General features: G+C 46.9%; 1 protein-coding gene across 6 annotated transcripts in view; it reads right to left on the bottom strand.

Moving 5' to 3' along the window:
* Positions 1 to 21,138, bottom strand: part of PMFBP1 (polyamine modulated factor 1 binding protein 1) — an 83,632-nt gene that overhangs the window by 41,806 nt on the left and 20,688 nt on the right. For all 6 annotated transcript variants that reach the window (XR_014221408.1, XM_082229262.1, XM_082229261.1 and 3 more), the window contains exon 4: positions 2,426 to 2,493. Coding sequence is in view for 5 of the 6 variants with exons in the window: in XM_082229262.1 (XP_082085388.1) it covers positions 2,426 to 2,493 (68 nt within the window). In the remaining variant the exon portion in view is untranslated. The remainder of the gene's footprint in view (positions 1 to 2,425; positions 2,494 to 21,138) is intronic.

Below are 21,138 nucleotides of genomic sequence, written 5' to 3'. Positions count from 1 at the left end.
ACAAATTCACAGACAGACACTGGCACTCATAAATTATACAACTCATTTGCATATTCCAGTCATGAAACATTATGCAAATACTGCCTGATTTGCATAATGGATTCCAGTCACCGCTTCAATTGCTTTGTGTGTGTGTTTTTTTAAAAAAACAAAACGAAATAAAAGGCAAAGGCTGGTTCCAGCTGGCCACCCCGCCTCGTCTGCTTGGCCCTTTGCCTCCAGGGGGTGGGGTGGGGGGGAGGCAAAAGCACCCTAAGCCCTGGCATGAGAAATATTGCCCTTAATTGCAACCCACCAACTTGGACCTGGTTGAGATTCTTCACCAGAAGCCACGCATCTGAGCCAATTAGGGAGGAAGAAATGAGGAGGCAAGACCAGGGAAAGAGGGAGACGTTTTCCGTCATTGCTAGCATGGCTGGAGGTGGGAAATCCTTCCCTTCCTAACTGCTTAATTATATACAACAGAGACTATCTCTGTATTTGGTGATAATAAGCCAAGCTGGGGGTGGGGGACACTTCTTGTCTCCTCAGAGCTCAGAAGAGCTTTCGTTTTTTAGAAGAGGGATGGGAGGAGGGGCTCCTCTGATTATTTATAACGAACTGTAATAGCAACACATTGCGAAGGATGAGATGGGAGGGTGTCGCTCGCCTTCCATCAGCAGCCAACGTTGCTCACTTCTCCTGCAGGGGCTGGCTGCGCTGCGCTGCGCTGCTGTGGGCGCCTCCCTCCTGCCCCCCTGTGAAAGGCAGAAATGTGCCAAGCGGCTGGCGTCGGCACCCTGTGGGAAAAGTTGACTGTAATTCTTTTGCTTTTAAAATCAATTAATCCGTGTGTTAATTAACGTCAAGTCGACAGAAGGAGGAGGGGAGAGTGAGAGAGAGAGGGTGGGTGGGAGGGAGGGAAGAAAGGAAAGAGCTGCCTGCAAGGGCGGATGGCAGACTCGTTGGCACGGTGCCATCCATTCAGTGGCAACGCCACAGTTTCGTGTGATAAGAGCAGCAGCGGGCATATGTTCTGGGGGTCCTGTACGTGGGCCAGACAGTGCGGAGCAGCAAAGGGAGATTAGCCAGAGCCCGGGAGCAGACAACAAGCGGCAGCCGAGGGCACGGGGTGCCAGGAGGAGGAGGGCAAGCTCGCCTCTCCCTTGGACTCCAGAGATCCAGGGGCTCCCCCACAGGCAAGGCGCCAACTGGACCCCTCCGCCATTTCAGCTTCATTCTGCTGCAGTGGAGCCAGCGCAACGGAAGACAAAGGCCGCCATTTCCGCCATGATGCCACTCCCAAGCCCAGGCTGGCATCCTCGAGCCTTTAAAAGAAGAAAGGAAAAGAAGGAGGCGCCAAGAGCAAAAACAGCCCCCCGTCTGCTTGCCCCTCCTGCGTTGCTGTGCCAGGGGCAACTGGGCATCTGTCGGCGTAACAGAAGGCACGCAAATGGCTTGTTCGCTGCAAGCTGTTGGTTTGTTCGCCAGGCAGGTTCATTTATAGCTAGAACCAGAAAGAGAGAAGACACTCCAGCCCAGTCAACAACCAGCTAACTGGAGACAGCCACCATTGAAGAAGAGATGCCACAGGAAGCATCATGAACGCAGGCTCTGGCTGATACCAGCTGCCAGTCAGTGGACCAGAGAGTGATGCCAAACCTGCAGCGAAAGAGAGAGAGGAGATTGGGGGGCGGGGATGGATGAGGACGAGCTGGAAGGTCTCCCGTAAGACCTTTGAAGGCAGGCAGAAAAGAGCATTATTTGGGTGTTCAGGGCTGGAGAGAGAACATTTCGCAATGCTTCTCTATGGACGCGTGACTGCTGCGTGTGAATGCGCACCTGAAGGCACAGACACTGGCACACACAGAGATAGGTATGTACAAGACGGGTGTGCCTGTATGCCCACTCGTTTGAGCATGCACTCAGATTTTATCCATGTGTGCATGCTTGCACACACATGTTGATGCCTGTGTATGTGCACGTGTGTAAGTTAGAAAGTACAAGTGTGCGAGAGCGAGTGAGTGAGAGAATGCCCGTGTATACACTTGCCACTTTTAACCCAGGTATACACAGATGTTCCCCCCTCCACCCAGAAAAAGCAAACAAACCCACCCACCCACCCTTCTTCAGAAGCAGTAGCAGATTTATTTCCATGCGTTGCTATCACCAGGGAGATGAATGGGGCCGATGGGACGCCCTTTGCAAGATCCACTATGGAGTGTGTGTGTGTGTGTAGGGGGGGGGAGAAAGAAAAAGAAGGGGGGGGGGAAAGAGAGAATATATACCACTAAGATCTGCACCAACTTGAAAGCAGAGCGAGATCTGGAAGGTGCTACTCCTGACGCCCAGGTGGCACACCAGACAGGCCAGGTCCAGAGTCCCACTCTGTGGCGCCGGAGGCTCTCTGGGGCTGCTTTGTAGAAAAACAAAGCTGCTTACTTACACTGTCTGTGCTGTTGTGGATCCTGAAAGGCTTTCAGCTGGCATCGGGCGCTGAGCCAGGGACGGGTGCTGGAGACAAAAGGAAGACACAAAAATAAAGTCATGCCACGGGAATATTAATTGGCTTCTCATTTAACGGGAATTTACAAAATATGCTAAATGGGGGTTTGTTTTCCCTCTTCGTCCGAAAAGAAACCCACTGAAGAGAAAAGCAGAGATTGGCACGCATCTCTTTTGCATGGAAAATACTGGTACAGGATTTACTGCCAAGCGGCAGAGATCAGGATTAACAGCAATGGCATCTTTTGGGCATCTTTTTTTCTTCTAATGAACAAGCTTTTGCGGTTAATGAGGAATAATCGTTTTGCTAATGAGCTCTGAAACGTTAAGAGAAAAGAGGGGTGTTCTGTTAATCGCCCGGTGCAGTCGCGTGGCTGGATTACAAACGGAATGCAGGACGAAAAGGGGGGGGGGAGATCCTCCTGGAAAAGAAGCAGCCGAGAGATGGGTGCTGGGTCACCCGCGGTGCCCGCTCAAGCCTCCACACATCCGGCCAGCAGCAGCTTGGGTTTCTCAAACTCCGCAAAGTGGATATCACCGTCAAAGCGCGAGGCACGGCTCTTAATGTCTCCAGTGTTTAATCATCATACAGTAGAATGGTTTTATGCATATTTCATTTGCATATCATTAAGGCAAACTACAGGGGGATGGTGAGCCAAGAGAGGTGCAATGTTGCGGGCAGGGGCGGGGGTTGGGGGCAACGAGAAGCCTGCCTATCTGCCTGAGATGCCAGGAGCCAGACCTCAGTCCGCCTTCCATTTGGAAACCTTTGAAAGTGGGATATAACCTGGGATACCTCCAATTCCAGCAGCGGAGCCTTCGAAGAGGGGACTGAGGCCAAGCCTGACTTGCGCTGCCAGGAGGATCGCTGGCTCCAGGGGAATGCCCTGGCAGGTCTGCCCTTCTTCACAGGCATTTGGGATCAGATTAATTCTGGAGACGATGTCAAGGGTGTGTTGGGGGGGGGCAAGGATATCCATGCGGGAATTGCAGCCCACCCTCTTATTAGCAAACAGTTGGGTCTCCTCTGTTTTCCTCCTTTGCTTGCTTTTCTTTTGGTGTCCCCACTCAGTCATTTCATCAATTACTTGCCGGCTGAGATCCTTTTGCCCTGGCACTAGCCAGCCAAGGAAGGCACCAGTGGCGACAGCTGCAGCTGAATACAGGGGATTCTTTGTGGCTCTTAGACATGGCCAACGTCTTAATTGGGGGCTTTTATCACACGCAGACAACAGCAGGATTGTCACTGCTCCCTTTGGCTTTTCATCAGATGCTGGTTGGTTTTGGGGGTGGAGGGGCTTTCCTGCCAGCAGAACAACCATTGTCAGCTTCACAAGCTGCCATACGGTGACATGCTCTTGGCTCAGAAGCGGAACTTGACTGGAGAATTTTAGATAGCAGAATTTACCCCCCTCCTTTCCCAGTTTTCCCTCTTGGGCAACTATGAATATTCGGATGAGTTGAAATGGGAGGGTGCCGTTGATGGTGGAGCTGCTGGTGGCAGTGGTGGCAGCACAGGGAGTTGAAGGCAGCCAGAACTAGGAAAGCACCGTCTTTTTTTGGGGGGGGGCTTGCTGCATTTCCTCTGCTTGTGCCCATAGCGCTGCGGCACATGCAGATGTCGCTGTTGTTCTTCATAAAAACATAATGATATGCAAAAGCATAACGACCCCATTGGGGCGCAAAGCATCAATGAAATAACAGTGTTAGGACAGAGGGAGGGGGAGGAATGATGACAGACACCCAACTGAAGGAATGTCCACATAAATTATCTTTATTCAAATGAAACAGAACTGGTGGAGAGGAGGGAAGAGATGGTGAGTCATGAGTCACATGGAGTGCAGGCCAACTTTGAATGTGCCAAGGGGAGGAAGAGCCTCTCTGCCACGCCCAGAGAAACAGGCAGGGGAGAGAAGGCAGCTGAGACAGCGTGGCATTTCCAGTCACATGTTTCACTAGGAGGCTCCGGGGGCATTCCTGGGCAAGGGACTTTCAGCGCTGCTCCAGCCTGGACTGGCATTTCCACAGCGGATGCAGAGAAGCCTCACAAGGAGAAGGGAGACGAGGCAGCAGCACTGGTTCCACAGGAGCTGCTGAGGGTGAAACTTGGACCAGGCCAAAGACAAGCAATGGCTGCTGGAAAGAAGGCAAGTTGGGGCCCAAGGCACCCATACCTCTGAGGACTCTGCCCACTCCCGTGACAAGCAGATTCCCCAGAGGTGGACCGAGGAAGCTAGCAAGTGGGGCTGAATTAGAGACCCCCATCATCCTTTCCCACACCCGGATTTGGGGGTCACTGTCCTGCTCAAGGTGAAAAAAGGAGGCCCACACAGCGCAGGCAGTGACTAATATAGTGCCCCTGGAAAGGAAAGGAAACCAGAGGGAGTTAAATGGGGTTGGGGTCAAGTCCCTTCAGAGGGCCCACCTATTGTTTTTAAGTTACAAAGAAATTGCAAAGCAGAGATGGCACCACCAAGTCCAAAGGGATGGAAGCAGCATCATGGAGTCCAAAGCAGGGTTGCCACACAGCTTATTTTGGAACAGACAGAATATTAGAATTACGCCAGGGGTGAGGAACCTCCAGGTCCTCCAGATGCTGCTGAACAATAGCCACAGCAAGCATGGCCAATGGCTAAGGGTGATGGGACTTGTAGTTCAGCAACAGCTAAAGGGCCAAAGCTTATCCACCCACCCATTATCTAGCCACACAAACACCAGAAATAGCTGAGAAGATTACAAGGGATTCCTTTTTTATTTTTAAAATAAGTAAAAAAAAACAAAACCACATTAAACCAAAAAGAAGTCTACTGAAAAGGAATCCAAAGAGTGAATAATAATAATAATAATAATAATAATAATAATAATAATAATAATTTATTATTTATACCCCGCTCATCTGGCTGGGTTTCCCCAGCCACTCTGGGCGGCTTCCAACTGAATATTAAAAACAGTACAGCATCAAACATTAAAAACTTTCCTAAAGAGGGCTGCCTTCAGATGACTTTTAAAAGTAAAATAGTTGTTTATTGCTTTGACATCTGCTGGGAGGGCGTTCCACAGGGCACTACTGAGAAGGCCCTCTGCCTGGTTCCCTGTAACCTTACTTCTCGCAATGAGGGAACCGCCAGAAGGCCCTCGGCGCTGGATCTCAGTGTCCGGGCTGAATGATGGGGGTGGAGACGCTCCTTCAGGTATACAGGACCGAGGCCGTTTAGGGCTTTAAAGGTCAGCACCAACACTTTGAATTCTGCTTGGAAACGTACTGGGAGCCAATGCAGATCTCTCAGAACCGGTGTTATGTGGTCCCGGCAGCCACTCCCAGTCACCAGTCTAGCTGTCGCATTAATAATAATAATAATATAATAAATTTTATTTATATCCCGCCCTCCCCAGCCGAAGCTGGGCTTAGGGCGGCTAACAACAATCAAATAATCAAACAGTCAAATAATCACACAATCTAAAAATATTTCATTATAAAAATTAATTATATCAAATTGAAGGCAACCAATTAAGCAAAGTTCTGTGCAGGTTGCCAGAGGAGGGAGTCAGGCTGCGCCCTGATCAAAGGTCTGGCGGAACAACTCTGTCTTGCAGGCCCTGCGGAAAGATGTCAAGTCCCGCAGGGCCCTAGTCTCTTGTGACAGAGCATTCCACCAGATTGGAGCCGCAGCCGAAAAGGCCCTGGCTCTAGTTGAGGCCAGCCTAACCTCTCTGAGGCCTGGGACCCTGAGGATGTTATTATTTGCAGACCGTAGGTTTCTCTGTGGGGCATACCAGGAGAGGCGGTCCCGTAGGTACGAGGGTCCTAGGCCGTATAGGGCTTTAAAGGTTAAAACCAGCACCTTAAACCTGATCCTGTACTCCACCGGGAGCCAGTGCAGCTGGATTAATTGCAGTTTCCGGGTCACCTTCAAAGGTAGCCCCACGTAGAGCACGTTGCAGTAGTCCAAGCGGGAGATAACTAGAGCATGCACCACTCTGGCAAGACAGTCCGCTGGCAGATAGGGTCTTAGCCTGCGTACCAGGTGGAGCTGGTAGACAGCTGCCCTGGACACAGAATTAACCTGTGCCTCCATGGACAGCTGTGAGTCCAAAATGACTCCCAGGCTGCGCACCTGGTCCTTCAGGGGCACAGTTACCCCATTCAGGACCAGGGAATCCCCCACACCTGCCTGCCCCCTGTCCCCCAAAAACAGTACTTCTGTCTTGTCAGGATTCAACCTCAATCTGTTAGCCGCCATCCATCCTCCAACAGCCTCCAGGCACTCACACAGGACCTTCACCGCCTTCACTGGTTCTGATTTAAAGGAGAGGTAGAGCTGGGTGTCATCTGCATACTGATGAACACCCAGTCCAAACCCCCTGATGATCTCTCCCAGCGGCTTCATATAGATATTAAAAAGCATGGGGGAGAGGACGGAACCCTGAGGCACCCCACAAGTGAGAGCCCAGGGGTCTGAACACTCACCCCCCCCCACTTTCTGGACACGGCCCAGGAGAAAAGAGCGGAACCACCGTATAACAGTGCCCCCAGCTCCCAGCCCCTCTAGATGGTCCAGAAGGATGTTATGGTCGATGGTGTCAAAGGCCGCTGAGAGATCCAGCAGAACTAGGAAACAGCTCTCACCTTTGTCCCTAGCCCGCCGGAGATCATCAACCAGCGCGACCAAGGCAGTTTCAGTTCCATGGTGAGGCCTGAATCCTGATTGGAAGGGATCCAAATGGTTCGCTTCCTCCAGGTGTGCTTGGAGTTGTCTGGCAACCACCCGCTCAATCACCTTGCCCAAGAATGGTAAATTTGAGACTGGGCGATAGTTGGCCAAATTGGCTGGGTCTAAAGATGTTTTTTTAAGAAGCGGTTTAATGACCGCCTCTTTCAGCGGGTCTGGGAAGGCTCCCTCACAGAGGGAAGCATTCACCACCCCGCAGAGCCCATCGCCCAGCCCTTCCCGGCTCGCTTTTATCAGCCAGGATGGGCAAGGATCAAGGAGACAGTGAAGGATCTGTCCACATGATGCAGTGGTTCTAGGTAACACTGGTCTTGGGTTCAAACCCCTCAGGGGTCTTGGTCCCTGTGCCATTTGTTTGGGCTTATGGGAGGACAAAATAAGACAATCTCCATAGATTCTAAACCTATAAACCTATACTGATTGGAGTGATGGAGGGACAGACAGCTGCCTTCTATTGTGTCAGCCCAATAATATCACCTGCTCTGACTGGCAGTGACCAAATTAGATATTTAGGGGCCGACACTCGCTCTGCATAGAAATTGCACAGAACCATGAATACCAACAGGCCTGGTATTCTCTTCCATGAATTTGCCTAATGCTCTTTCAGGGTACAGGCGGATGGACCAGTCTACGTCTGTCTCAGGTCAATTTCCCTGGGGCTCAAACATGAGCCTTTTCTGTTTGGATTTTTGCACACTTTCCAAAAGAATATACAAAAGATCCACATGTGAATTGTACACATTTTGTACACAATCTTCCCATAAAACACATGTTTTAGATGCATTTCACTGCACTGTTCCTCCTAAAAGAGGCAAGTTGTATACATCTTAACATAAAATAAGTATTTTCACACACACTTCTCAGGACCAAAACAGAATCACAAAACCCAGAAAAGTGTGAAATATGGCTGGGAGCTGAATTCTGAGCTGTAGGCAATTCTGAGCTGTTCAGGAAACATTGAACTGGGTCAGTCTGCTGCAAAAAGCTGACCAGATTTGATCACTCAATCCCCATTTCAAAGCCATATAAAGCAGTGGCTTTTACCACATTTTGAAGCAGTGAATTCCACAAGTTAACCTTTAGTTATTAAAGAAGTTCCTTCCTTTGGCTGTCCTAAATGCTATGCCAGTCAGTCAGTTTCACTGCATGGTCCCTAGTTGTAATATTATGAGGGTGTGCTTTCTCTACACAATGAATAAACCTGTTATGTCCTTTCACCATCTAATGCACATGATGCAAAATCTGCAAAACCACACATTCTCCACTATCAGCTGCATATTGCAGGAGTCAGTAATATGTATCCCAAAGTTGGCAAATGACCCAAGAGATCTTCTCTTACATAGTCTTCTCTAGGGTTACTGAGGCCACTTGCACAGATATTTGGACAATTGCATCTTTACAGGAATATTTTGGAATATTCCCCAAACCTCTCTTTGCTGAGCTAGACAGAGCCCAACCCCACTGGCCTTATGCTCTCAAGTTGGGACAACTCTAATGGGATCATTCACCATCACTACCAACCACCAAGTGGGGAGATGTAGGTATGCCACACCTTTCCTTGGGAAGATCATTTTTTATATTAGCTTTAAATATGAAGTAGTTGGGGTTCTCTTTTTTGTTTTGCTTTTAAATGAGAGAAACCCATGGCCACCTTGTATTTAAAAATAAGATGGTCGTTCAGCCATGCTCCTTAAATTTAATCCAGCCTTTGGAGGCATTTCCCCCCTCCCCCAGATTACAAAAACCAGAAGACAATCTGACACTATTATCATAGGTATCACATATGGCATCATGGACATCTCCTTGAAATATAAATACAACCGCTCACCAAAAGATATCCACATGAAGACATAGGATGAATGGAAGACATTATATTTCAGACCAGTTCTGCAAATGTGGATGTCTCACAATTTGGAGGAATGAGGAATGAGAGAGCCATTGTGTGGTGTGTGTACATGTACACTGCACTTTTCTGTTAAGCTGGCAAAGGGGAAGACATTTCAAACTGTATTTTGCTCTGCTTCTCCTTTAAGTGGGTGTGCAGCAGTCTCCTTTGAGTGGGTGCCACTCCCCTGCCTGCGTAACAGAAAAGTGCAACCAAGCCCAGCACTAAGCAGGATTGCTCTCCCTTTGCAATGGATGATGTAAAAGGAGAATGATCCTGTCTTCGCACTAGGTTCTCCTTTGTGCAATGCTTCAAAGGTTCCTCTCCCCCACCACCCGTAAGAATTTAATAAGACCTTTCATAATGCAATGCAACACAAACCAAACTAATCTAAACAAAAACAAAGGAAGAGAAAAAGAAGAATGCAAAGTCCTCTCTCACTGGGAGATCTTAAATTGTCCCAAACAGAAAAAGGTGAACCCTCCCAGCTCTCCCCTTGGAGATTCCCTTTCTTCACCCAGCCTCCCACCCTAGGAGATCTTCCCTTCCCTGCCTCTCACACAGGGTCCTTCAACAACCATCCATCACCTTCATCTGTATGCAAACCCCTCATTAACCCTGAGTAGAGGATAACAAAAAACACAAAGAAACAAAGGAAAGCAGAAGCCAAAACAAAGCAAAAAAGAAAAAATAACAAGGAAGTAAAAATATTAAAGGAGTAAAAAATAACAACAAAAAAAAGGTAAAGGTAAAGGACCTCTGACAGTTAAGTCCAGTCGCGAACGACTCTGGGGTTGTGGTGCTCATCTTACTTTACTGGCCAAGGGAGCCGGCGTTTGTCTGCAGTTTTTCTGGGTCATGTGGCTAGTATGACAAAGCCACTTCTGGCAAAACCAGAGAAGCACACGGAAATGCTGTTTACCTTCCTGCTGGAGCGGTACCTATTTATCTACTTGCACTTTGATGTGCTTTCGAACTGCTAGGTTGGCAGGGGCTGGGACAGAGCAACGGGAGCTCACCCCGTCGCGGGGATTCAAACTGCCAACCTTCCGATCGGCAAGCCCTAGGCTCAGTGGTTTAGACCACAGCGCCACCCGCATCCCAAAAAAATAACAATAACAGAATATAAAAAAAGAAATAAGTAAAAAAGGACTTCCAACTATGCACCTGTCAGCTGTATATACAAGAGTTCTTCAAAATTTTCAAATGTTCACTCCAGGGTGGTATCCAGGTGTTCCTCCAGTGTGCATGCACATGAAAGCTCATACCAATAACAAACTTAGTTGGTCTCTAAGGTGCTACTGGAAGGAATTTTTTTTATTTTGTTTCGACCACGGCAGACCAACATGGCTACCTACCTGTAACTCCATTTGCTAGGCAATGCTTTTCCAGTCTTCAAGTCTAGGCATTTCAAATTCATTCATTTTTAATTCCAAAAAGTCCAAAAGAGGTTCTTCGATTATTACTATTGATAAAAGTCAATAACAGTCGTTTTCCAGACTAACATAACCATTTTACCTCCAGTATTGAGAAACAGTAAATCCTTGGTCTTTATTCCTTCAAGAGTCTCTTTGCTGTGGTCATATACTGAAAAAATGATCCGTAGTTATTTACTTGTATATAATCATTATTTCACACCCAGATCCTTATCTTCCTATTTTCTGTTGGCCATCATTTTCCATCCTAACCTTTTTTAAAAAAACATAGTTTCCATTTCCTCTTCTTCCATTATTTTTCCAAGAATGTTGCGAGAGGCTTAATAATATTTTTTTCTAGATTTAGTTCAAATTTTATAGTCATTTCTTTCCTAACTCTATTTCTGCCAGCTTAGGATATTTCTTAGTCTCTCCATCCGTGGTTTCCTTCCCCATCTCCAACATCATGACTCCAGCATTTAGCTCCTTCAGGCATGTGGAGGTCCTCTCGATTTCATCATCCATAGCCTCAAGCTTAACTATTACAATCTACTGCTCAGGCAAACCACCACCAGTCTTCTTTCTCAAAGGCTGCATATTTTCTCCAGCCTCAACTTTGTCCAATCCTTTCCATTTACCATTTTGTGCATCTCCACTCTTAGTTCTTTTCAGTGCTCCTTCAATAATTTTTGCATGACACCAATAATCAGTGGGGTGTTTTTCAGTATTTTTCCTATACTGAGTGCTTTCCCTGAAATCCATAGTCCTTGCTTATCAGGAAGTTATATTCTTAACATTCCACTCTCAGAACAAGCTGTCACATAGTTTCACATTACAAGCAGCTCATTCACCAGTCAAATTGAGGATTAAGAATAGAATAAAATAAGATGAAATTTTTTGAGTTGGGGAATCTCTTAGATGTTTAACAACTTTCTTTGGGACGTATGATTAGACTTGCAGGGGTCAGCAAACTTTTTCAACCAGTCCCTCAGACCTTGTGGGGGGGACAGACTAGATTTTGAAAAAAATAATGAACAAATTCCAATGCCCCACAAATAACCCAGAGATGCATTTTAAATAAAAGGACACATTCTACTCATATAAAAACATGCTGATTCCCAGACCGTCCGCAGGCTGGATTTCGAAGGCGATTGGGCCGAATCCAACCCCAGGGCCTTAGTTTGCCTACCCATGGATTAGAGCATGCTTTTTTGTTTTGTTTTGAGCCCTTTAATGGCATCTCGTCTTAAACCAGCTGTTGGGTCAGAGAGAGAGTCTCTATAGTAATTTATAGGAGTTTCAGAAATGATTGAAGAAAGGGAGGTTGAGCTGATCTTTGCCCTAAGGACTGACACCTAGGCCTATTAAGTGGTGTTTGGGCAAGATTGCAGTTCTTCTGCTGCCTGGTCATTCACCTTGAAGATTTCTCAGTCTCACGATGGGAGAACAGTCCTTCCAGAACACTGGAAGTTAATCCCTGTTATCTCTGTTCTTCAGAGATAATACAATAGGCAATAGCTATCATTAAACACCACCTAATTATCTCTGACTTGGAACCTTGTCAGGAAATGTTTAAACAGCCATGATTTCTCACTGGAAGTCCAGTGCTTCAAAGGCTCCTGATAACCAGGTAGTTGTCAGGTGTCTGGAGAACTGCAAAAAGCAGGTTTAAGGCAAAGTCTTCCCTGTCAGCCAAGCCCCACCTTAGAATTACGACATCAGGTTTAGAGATGGGCGTGACTTGCCCCAAACAGTCTGGTGGGCCAAATGGGCAAGCCTGGCAGACCATGCCTGTCAAGCAAGATGGAGATTATCCCCCGCCTGGACTAGGTGCTGGAATACTCTAGCATTTGATATAATAGACTGACCCAGCAAGTTGCCATGGAAGGTGAGCCGCATGGGAGTGTGACCCTGGGCAATTTGAAACCTTCCATATGCCCACAACTTAAACATGTGAAAGTTTTAGTCTGTTTTAAAGTCTTACAGGCCTTTTAAAAATGTATTTCTATATTTGATTTATGTTGCACATTGTCCTGAAATTTGAAATCATGAAGGGTGCTATAAAATAAACTTTAAATAAAAAAAATCTCTGCTATATGAAACTGGTGACTGGAAAGGCATGATTTCCACAGCAACACATTCCAGCCCTACTAACCCTAAACCATGGGTAGGCAAACTAAGGCCCAGGGGCTGGATCTGGCCCAATCACCTTCAAAATCCGACCCGCAGACGGTCCGGGAATCAGCGTGTTTTTACATGAGTAGAATGTGTCCTTTTATGTAAAATGCATCGCTAGGTTCTTTGTGGGGCATAGGAATTCATTCATTCCCCTCCCCAATATAGTCTGGCCCCCCACAAGGTCTAAGGGACAGTGGACCGGCCGTCTGCTGAAAAAAATTACTGACCCCTGCCCTAAACTAAAAAGACCCAATCTCTTTGGCCTTTCTTCCCAAGACAGGGGCTCTGACCACTCCCACATATTTCCTGGTTGCCCTTTTCAGTTCTACAGCATCCTAATTCAGATGGGATGAGAGGTGGCACAATCTTCAGTTTGGATTACTATAACATGCTCTACATGGAGCTCTCTTTGAAAAGTGCTTGGAAACTTTAACTGGCCCAAAGAGCTGCAGCCAGATGGTTGACCAAGGTTGATTATAGGGAGCATAAAACTCCATTTTTACAACAGCTCCACTGGCTATCCATCTGTTTCTGGGCACAATTCAAATTGCTAGGTATGACCTATAAAGCCGTACATGGCTTATGCCCAGGCTATTTGAAGGACTGTATTCTTTCCTGTGAACCTGACCAGGCTCTGAGAGTTTTGGGGAAAGTTCTTTTCTCAGTCCCACCGCCCTCACAGGCATGCTTCATGGGGATGTTGGAGAGGGCCTTCTTGGCGGCTGCTCCCAGACTTTGGAAATCCCTTCCTAGAGAAGCTAGACTGGCTCCCTTTTCTTGTCCTTCTGCTGGCAGGTGAAGACTGTTGCATTCAGACAGGCCTTTGGAAACTGCTTTTTTTTAAAAAAAAGTAAAGAAAGGGTGGGTTTTAATAGTGCTGTGCTGTTTTTCTTATCTGTATTTTAATAGATTTGTTTTTATATTATGTTAACCCTACTAGAGTTTAATTAATTTTTAACAATTATCTTTTACATGTTTTCAGCTTTTTGTATTTTATTTGTGTTCTTTTAATTTGTGTAACCTGTCTTGAGTCCCAGTTTGGGGGAAATGTGGGTTATAAATAAATGTAATAGTAACAACAACAACAACAACAACAACAACAACATGTTTATAGCCACATACCACGACCCTTGCAGAAAACAGCATCTCTTCATGTTTCCAGAAAAGCATTGCCAATGAGGAGGAAAGTTTCCATTTACTCCACATATACACCCCTCTTCTTAAAAATCACAAAGCAGTTTACAAGCAATAGTACAAAATACCTCACCTGCAACAGCTAATCAAAAACAGTACTGTACAACCAGCTCATCAGCTCTAAATATCAGCATCAGTATGTTATTATTATATTAATAATAGACTACTCAGTAAAAAGCCGCCTTGAAAGCCTCATCAAAAAGATCTGAAGGCTGGGTTGAAAAGGTGTGTATTAAGTAACTGGCAAAACTGGCCCCAGGCCTGGCTTCAGCATCCACTGTGTAGCTTCTTTCATGGGCAGTAGGGCTTTGTCTGCAATCTTGCCTCCCCACCCAGTGGAGGTCTCATGTTAAAAGGGACCCTTCAGATTTCCCTACATAACACCCAATACATCAGCTATGCTCTTCATAGAGAAAACTTATGTAAACACATCAAAGGCTTTTGAGGTGTCCATAGACACAAAAAGGAAACCCTTTAAAATAAGGTAGGGTCAAACAGCAAGTTTAGCTTAGGAAGAGGTTTTATATAACAAAAAGCTCTAGAACAGATGACAGTGTCAAAACACAGCAATAAAGGTAACCAGGGTTAACTGTGGTGGGGGTGGAAGGAAGCTTTGTTTTTCCCAAACTGGAGGGTCTGCTGACCATTCTGTTTGTTTCTCAGCCAAAGATTTAGATTGCTGACCCTGGAGCTGCCAGGACTGGCTAAAGATGCTTCAGCATCTCTGTACTTTTCTGCATCTCAATTCACTCTGACCTCACTATTTACAATCCTGCCCCCGCAAACCGCATGTACATAGCCTTGCAACTGAGGATAGTCCAAAAGAGCTTGCACCTTTAAAAGATTGTTAGTCTTTCAGGTGCCACAAGTGAGGCCAGGGCCCCCAAACTTGGCTGTCTAGATGTTAGTACACTGAGCAGCGACAGCAGCACCAAGGAAATGGTTGGAGCAAAGGCTTTGGATAGGGCCCCCTCCACGCATAGCTTACAGTGTAGAAAGAACAGGGAGGTGGGGGGTTTACAGAAAGCCCAACAGCAGCAGCAGCAGCAGCTGACAGAAGCTGTATAGAGGCCAATCTGGGGCAAGAGCAAATGGCCCTCCACCTCCCCCCCAAGTAGAAGCATGCTCAGAAGTGAGCCCAGCACCACCTTCTGAAGGCCAAGAGACTCCAGACTCCAAGAGCAAAGCTGCAGATGGCTAAGAGGCATTGTGGCTCTTGCCGAGAGAGCGAGCAGAACACTGTTTAGCAAACAGATGCACCATGGAAGAGAGGAACGACACACACCTGTCATTTGGTGTTACACATAAGCAGTTTATTAAAGAATTAAATATTTATAGACTATAAAGCAAGCAGGGCGATGGGTTGAAAACAGCGTGCTGAGAGGGGCATTATAAAACAATGAGGCTGTCAGTGATTGATCAAGTATGGAGAACACAAGCGTGTGAGAGAAGCACTGCGCCAGCAGCAGCAGAGGCCCCCGAGTTGCAGGAGCCTATCTGGGTTACTGCAGGAAGCCTCCCTTGACTGCTGCTAATGGAGTCAAAAAGGGCTAGAGAAGAGTCCAGGTTGTTGAGCGCTGGGCCTGCTGCACAGCCCAAAAGACTTCCTCTCCAAATGGGAGCTCGCATGTCCCCACCTTGTGATGCATCTCCCTCCCCCCCCTCTCTCTCATACACACACAATGCCAAACGGGAGCAACAGAATACAAGTCTAATAATGAATGACCACAGTCTGGCTATAACAGTAGGCTGGGGGTATCTAGAAAATAAAACTGCATTGTAGAACAGAAGCCAATGAGAGTTTTATAGTGTAATCGCCATGCAAGCCCATCCTTAATCTCCATTTCTCATGGAATTACTAAACAGGCAGACCATGGGACCACTGTGGACAAAGCATATCTTAATTTCTGCAAAGCACTTGACAATGTTCCCCCATGATATCCTTGTGGGCAAGGTGGCAAAATGTGGTCCTTCACCTGCTCCTTATGGGAGGAGGACAGCAATCCAGTTGCTTTACGACAGACATGTCAAATAGCAACTGGCTTGGGTCTCAGCAAGAAGAGCCACCTCCAGGGGACCAGGCAAGGAAGCAGGCTTCAAGGAACTGGAAATGTAGCAGTAATGCCCTTTAGAGCCATGTCCTGGCTAGGCCATGACATAAGCAGCTTGCAAGGGCATCTAAGAGCAGCCCTGAAGCTGTATCAGGCCAAAGGGGGACCCTCTAGTCTGGCATTCTTCTCCCTGGGAAACTTACAAGCCCAAGAGTACCTTCCTCACTTGGCCTCCCCAGCAATTGGTGTTCAGAGGCAGGCTGCCTCCCTGGAAGTGGCAAGCAGCCACCATGACAAGTAACCATGAGAGCCTTACCCTCAAGGCAGGTATCTAATTCCCCTTCAAAGCAATCCAAGTTTGCAGCCATTAAGGCATACTGAGGAACTGAATTCCATAGTTTAACTATGTGCTGAGTAAACCTCCCTTTCATCTGTCCTGAAGCGCCCACCATTTAATCAGTTCTTCCTTGCAAGGCTATCTCAAGGCTGCTGGAAAGCACTGGGTCTTGGCTTTCTGTTCGCAAAAGTATCTTAAATCCATTCACAATGGGACCTCGATGTGGCTGCATGATGCGGGACATGCTTCAGTTGTAGATCAACAGCCAGCCCACAGTGGCCCCTTCCTCTCCACAGCTAGACTTGAAGCACCTCCTGGCAGAGGCAGCACCACTTTATTCCTGAAGACACAAGTGACGCTACAGCTGCAAGAATCTTCTTGCTTTTCTCAACCCAGGGTTCAATATTCTCCCCAGCAGATGTGAAGATGAGATTTCCCCATGCTGCAATGCCTTGGAAGTGCCCAGCCTTTTTAAAGGAGGGCCCCTTGTCCGTTTTGTGGGCAACTGGCTGGGTTTCTCACATAATGCCCCTCCCTCTCCACCATGTTTATGAGATCTGCCTACAAGCCCCTGGCGAAGATGCCTCCAGCAGCCACCTCCATTTCACAAGACGAGAAGCATTCTTCAGATTCAAATGCTGTGAGGTCAGCAGAGCTGTCGAGATGTTGCTCTTCCCCCTTTAAAAGCGATGAGCTATTTACTCCCTAACAATTCTGCTTCAGAGCTGGTTTAGCATTTTTATTGGAATGTGAAAGCTCTTAAAAGAACAGGGGAAAAAATCTAATCAGGCAGAAGAGATAGAAAACTTGCTGAATTTTTGCTCTCCCCCCATGCCCCCCTCAACCCTATCAAAAGCCCATCTTCCATTCATTGCTTCCCGATGTCATTATGACAAGCGGCTACAAATCAATAGCAGGAGGAAAGGCCGGGCCAGCCAGCATCAGCCAGTGATAAAGACTCCCTCTCAGCCCCGCTTTGCTAATAGCACATAATAGCAGCCATTGGTGCCCCGCATTAAATCATACATTTCACTCGGCGTTTATTATGGGATTTTTAAAACTCCTCACTAAATTGGATTTTCTCGATGGTCTCTAATTTCGACATTTATCATTTAAAATTAAACTCCTCTGTGGAGATGAAGAATGAAAGGGGGGGCAGAGAGAGAAAGGGGGAAGGAAAAAGTTTTGTATTTTTCTTCTCTTTAAAATGAAAACCCATAAATAATATTCAAATTCCACTACCACAAGCCCTAAAATTTTTATGTATCTAAAATGTTAGAAGTTTGGCTGGAATTGCTTTGGGAGATTTGCTCTGAAGCTGTTAAAAAGGAAGGATTATTATTATTATTTTAAAAAACACCATCCAGGCTTTTCAGTATTCTGATTTGGATCCAGCTCTATGCAGAGGGCTCAGGGGCAGTTTTGCTTCCACCTGGTGACCCTGTTACAGAGTACAGGCTCCCATTAGCACGCAGCACAGAATTCAACAGGCATTAAGCAGAGGGGTCTGTGCTGGTGGACTGTGTGGTAGGAAGGGTGGAGGCGGCCTCCATTTCTGAAGCTCCAGTTCTGCACCCAGCATAGCAGGAAAGAGAAAGGCACAGTGGTGCCCACAAGCAGGGTGCTGGGAGAGAAGAAAACACATACAGTGGAGGCGGCAGATGCAAGTGTTGGAGGCAATGCCTACTACATAAAATAAGTGGTGAGATGGAAGCAGCACTGTGTGACATCCCGCCCACCAGGTGACCATGAAGAAAGAGCAGTTAGAATAAAAGAAGTGGTGTGACACCCCTCCCACCAGAAAGAACAGTTTTAGAGAAAAGACCAACAGAATTGGCAGAAAGTTCACAGGAGGGTCTGGGCCAGGCCTCAAACTTTGTGCTCCAGACTCTTGGTTATCCTTGCTTTTGCCTCCCTTCCAAATCTCAATGGCTTTCTCTCCTTTCTCTTTTTGGACTTTCTGGCCCACAACTGAACATGCTGCTTTACACAAAGTCTGAACAGTTACAAAGTAAGTGGAGGGGAGAGAGGCCTTGCCAAGTCTTGACATGGTGGCCTCAAGGACCCTCTTATGAGCATCACTCTTGGCCCATGCACACAACAGCAAAAGGGAGGTGAGGCTACAGCCACTTTCTTACACTCCATTGCCCCAGAAATGGCACCTCAAAGAGCCACAGACTCCACAGCACCACATCAGGAGCACACCCGGCTCATGACTTTCAGACAATAGTGCACCAAGCTCAGCACTTTCCCTGGCAAAAGCTACATTTCCTGGCAAAAGCTACATTTCCAGCCTGCCACTCATTTTTCGCCTTTCCCCCCGCAACCTGGCCCACACACTAGTCTACAGGGTGCTGCTGGAGACAAGAGGAACTGCCCCATGCAGTAGGCCTTGCCTCAGTATGGCAGGCCAGGCCTGGAAGAGATGCCCAACAATTCTCATTGAGCTAGCGCAACCTCATAGTTTCCTGCAGCTCCAGATTCCGAAACATCCTATGGCATATTGATCCTGGTAATCAAACTCAGCAACAGTTGAGAACCACTTAATTTTTCCCTACTGGAAATGTGTGTAAGACACCATGGTTTGCAATTAGCTGACTGGGATTAAATGCCACTCAGGGTGGGCTTTCCTCTTGCTGGATCCGAGGGCTCTGCCTGCCTGAGGATGTTGCTGGCAGGATTCCCTGACTTGTGAGGGCCTGCTGGAAATAGTATGGGAGGCATGAAGAGTCGCCAAGCCTTTTTGAAGAAGAGCTGAGCTTGAGCTTGGTGAATTCATTTATTAAGTTGCATGTTCCATGTTCCAGAGACAAAGACAGCTCCCAAATGGAAGAGGAGGAAGGAAATGGAACAGCCACCCTCCAAATCTCAGGCTGCTCCGAGCACAACTGGCTCTTCAAGGGGGTGGGCTGGTGAAAGATGCCCTTCTCTCAACCAAGCCATTTATTCCCTCTGCCATGAACAGCCATGCTCCAATGTACATGGCCCTGTGAGGAAGAGAAGGCTCTATGCTCAGTCTGGACGTTCACACCTGATCTTGGCCAGGCCTCTAATCCAAAATGGAAAAAAGAGCAGCCACTGCTACACAGGCAGGAGGAAATATCTCCTCAGTACTGGACAGGCTGTTTCAAGCAAGGTGACCTCACAATGGCTAACCAGGAACCTCCCCACAAATGCTCTAGGAGTGGCAGATTTAAACAGCCTTTGGATTTGCATTCCACCGCAGAGTGAGCAAACATGGAACACTTGCTGGGTTTGGGGGAGGGAGGGATCAAGTTGAGCACAACTGAGTCACCCTATTCAGGCCAGAGAAGGTGTTACCAATTATTGGACGGGAAATCAGAGACTTCAAGCAAAAAGCTTAATAGTACTCCAATATAGTTCTTGATCTGTGGCAACTGTGAAAAATCATCTTTGTTTTAAACTGTGATTCAGTTTATATTTTGTAGCTTTTTAGGAGCATACAGAATTTTAGAGCGCAGTTCAGCAGGCCATAAAATTCCAAGTCATGGCAAACATAGTTCGCAACACACACCATGTCCCGCTTTTTGAATGTTACAGTTCATTGTTTTTCACAAGTAATGTGCTTTTCTGCTATCTACCATTTGACTGGAGAGGAACAATGAGAACAGCAGAAGCCAGGAGACAGAATAGGAGGCTTAGAGCAAAGCACAAATCATGCCTCCCACCTTCTCCCTACCTCAGTTCAGTTACGCAGCTATCCTGGGAAAGAGGGGACAGGCTCGGGTGCACATCTGGCATGGAAAATGTGCTAATGCTCTTCCCCACAGCATTTAAGCAAATCAGATGGGCTGCGAGCACTATGTGGGGAGAGTGGTGGAGGATATCCTTTCAGCAGCAGAAGCGGCCAGGGGGGCTTAGAAGGCTTCCAAGCAGGGATTCCCAGAAAAGCCCAAAGAGCTGGACCACAGACAGGGCACCTTGGGGAGAGCAGCTCTACCTAGAACGGGTCACAATCAGCCGAACATGAGCTCTCCTCACCCCACCCCACTTGTACCGCTGCTCTGTCCTGCCTCTCTTCTGTTAGCTGGCTGAGCAACCATATCCAGCAAGGGCTCATTAATGGCTCTGCCTCAAACTGGAACGAAGTCTTATGTGGTGTGCCAGAGGGCTCTTTGCAAAGCCCCGGGCTGTTCAACCTTTTTACAAATGACTTGGATGGAAACGTAGAGAGGACTCTAACCAAATTTGCAGGTGACACAAAGCTGGGAGGGAGACATCAGCACAAAAGACAGATGCCAGATCCAAAGTGATCTTGACAGGCGAGAACACTGGGCTGAAACCAACAAGAGAAAATTCAATAGAGATAAACGTGAAGTCCTGCACTTAAGAACAAAAGAATCAAAGAAACATGAACACGATGGGGGAGCCTTGGCTTGGCAGCAGGATCTGCGGAAAGGATCTGGGTACAGAGGCTGTTCAAGCCAAAAATGAGCAAGCAGCCCAACACAGCTGCTTAAAAAAAGCAAACATAGGCCTAGGTTGCATTAATAAAAGCATCACATCTAGGTCAGGAGTTCCCAAACTGTGGTCCACAGCATGTCTGCATTAAGTATTTATATTAATTTTAAACTGAATTTACATTCCTACTTCCATTTCTTATATTGTATTCCATTGCATTACAAACTGAATTTTATTGAATGCAAATTGTAATATAATAAAAGAAAAAACAAGCAATAAAAATACAATTAAAAAACCCACACAGCATCTAGCACAGTGCATTACAATTGTTACAATGGGCAGAAATATTATTAAGTGGCCAATGGAGGGGAAAGTATAGGATCTAGATCATGGGAAGTCATAGTTCTGCTGAATTCTGTGCTGCTCAGACCTGCATCTAGAG

This window comes from Podarcis vaucheri (assembly GCF_965113315.1).
Source record: "Podarcis vaucheri genome assembly, chromosome: 7".
NCBI lineage: Eukaryota > Metazoa > Chordata > Lepidosauria > Squamata > Lacertidae > Podarcis > Podarcis vaucheri.
This window is presented reverse-complemented; position numbering and strand designations above follow the sequence as displayed.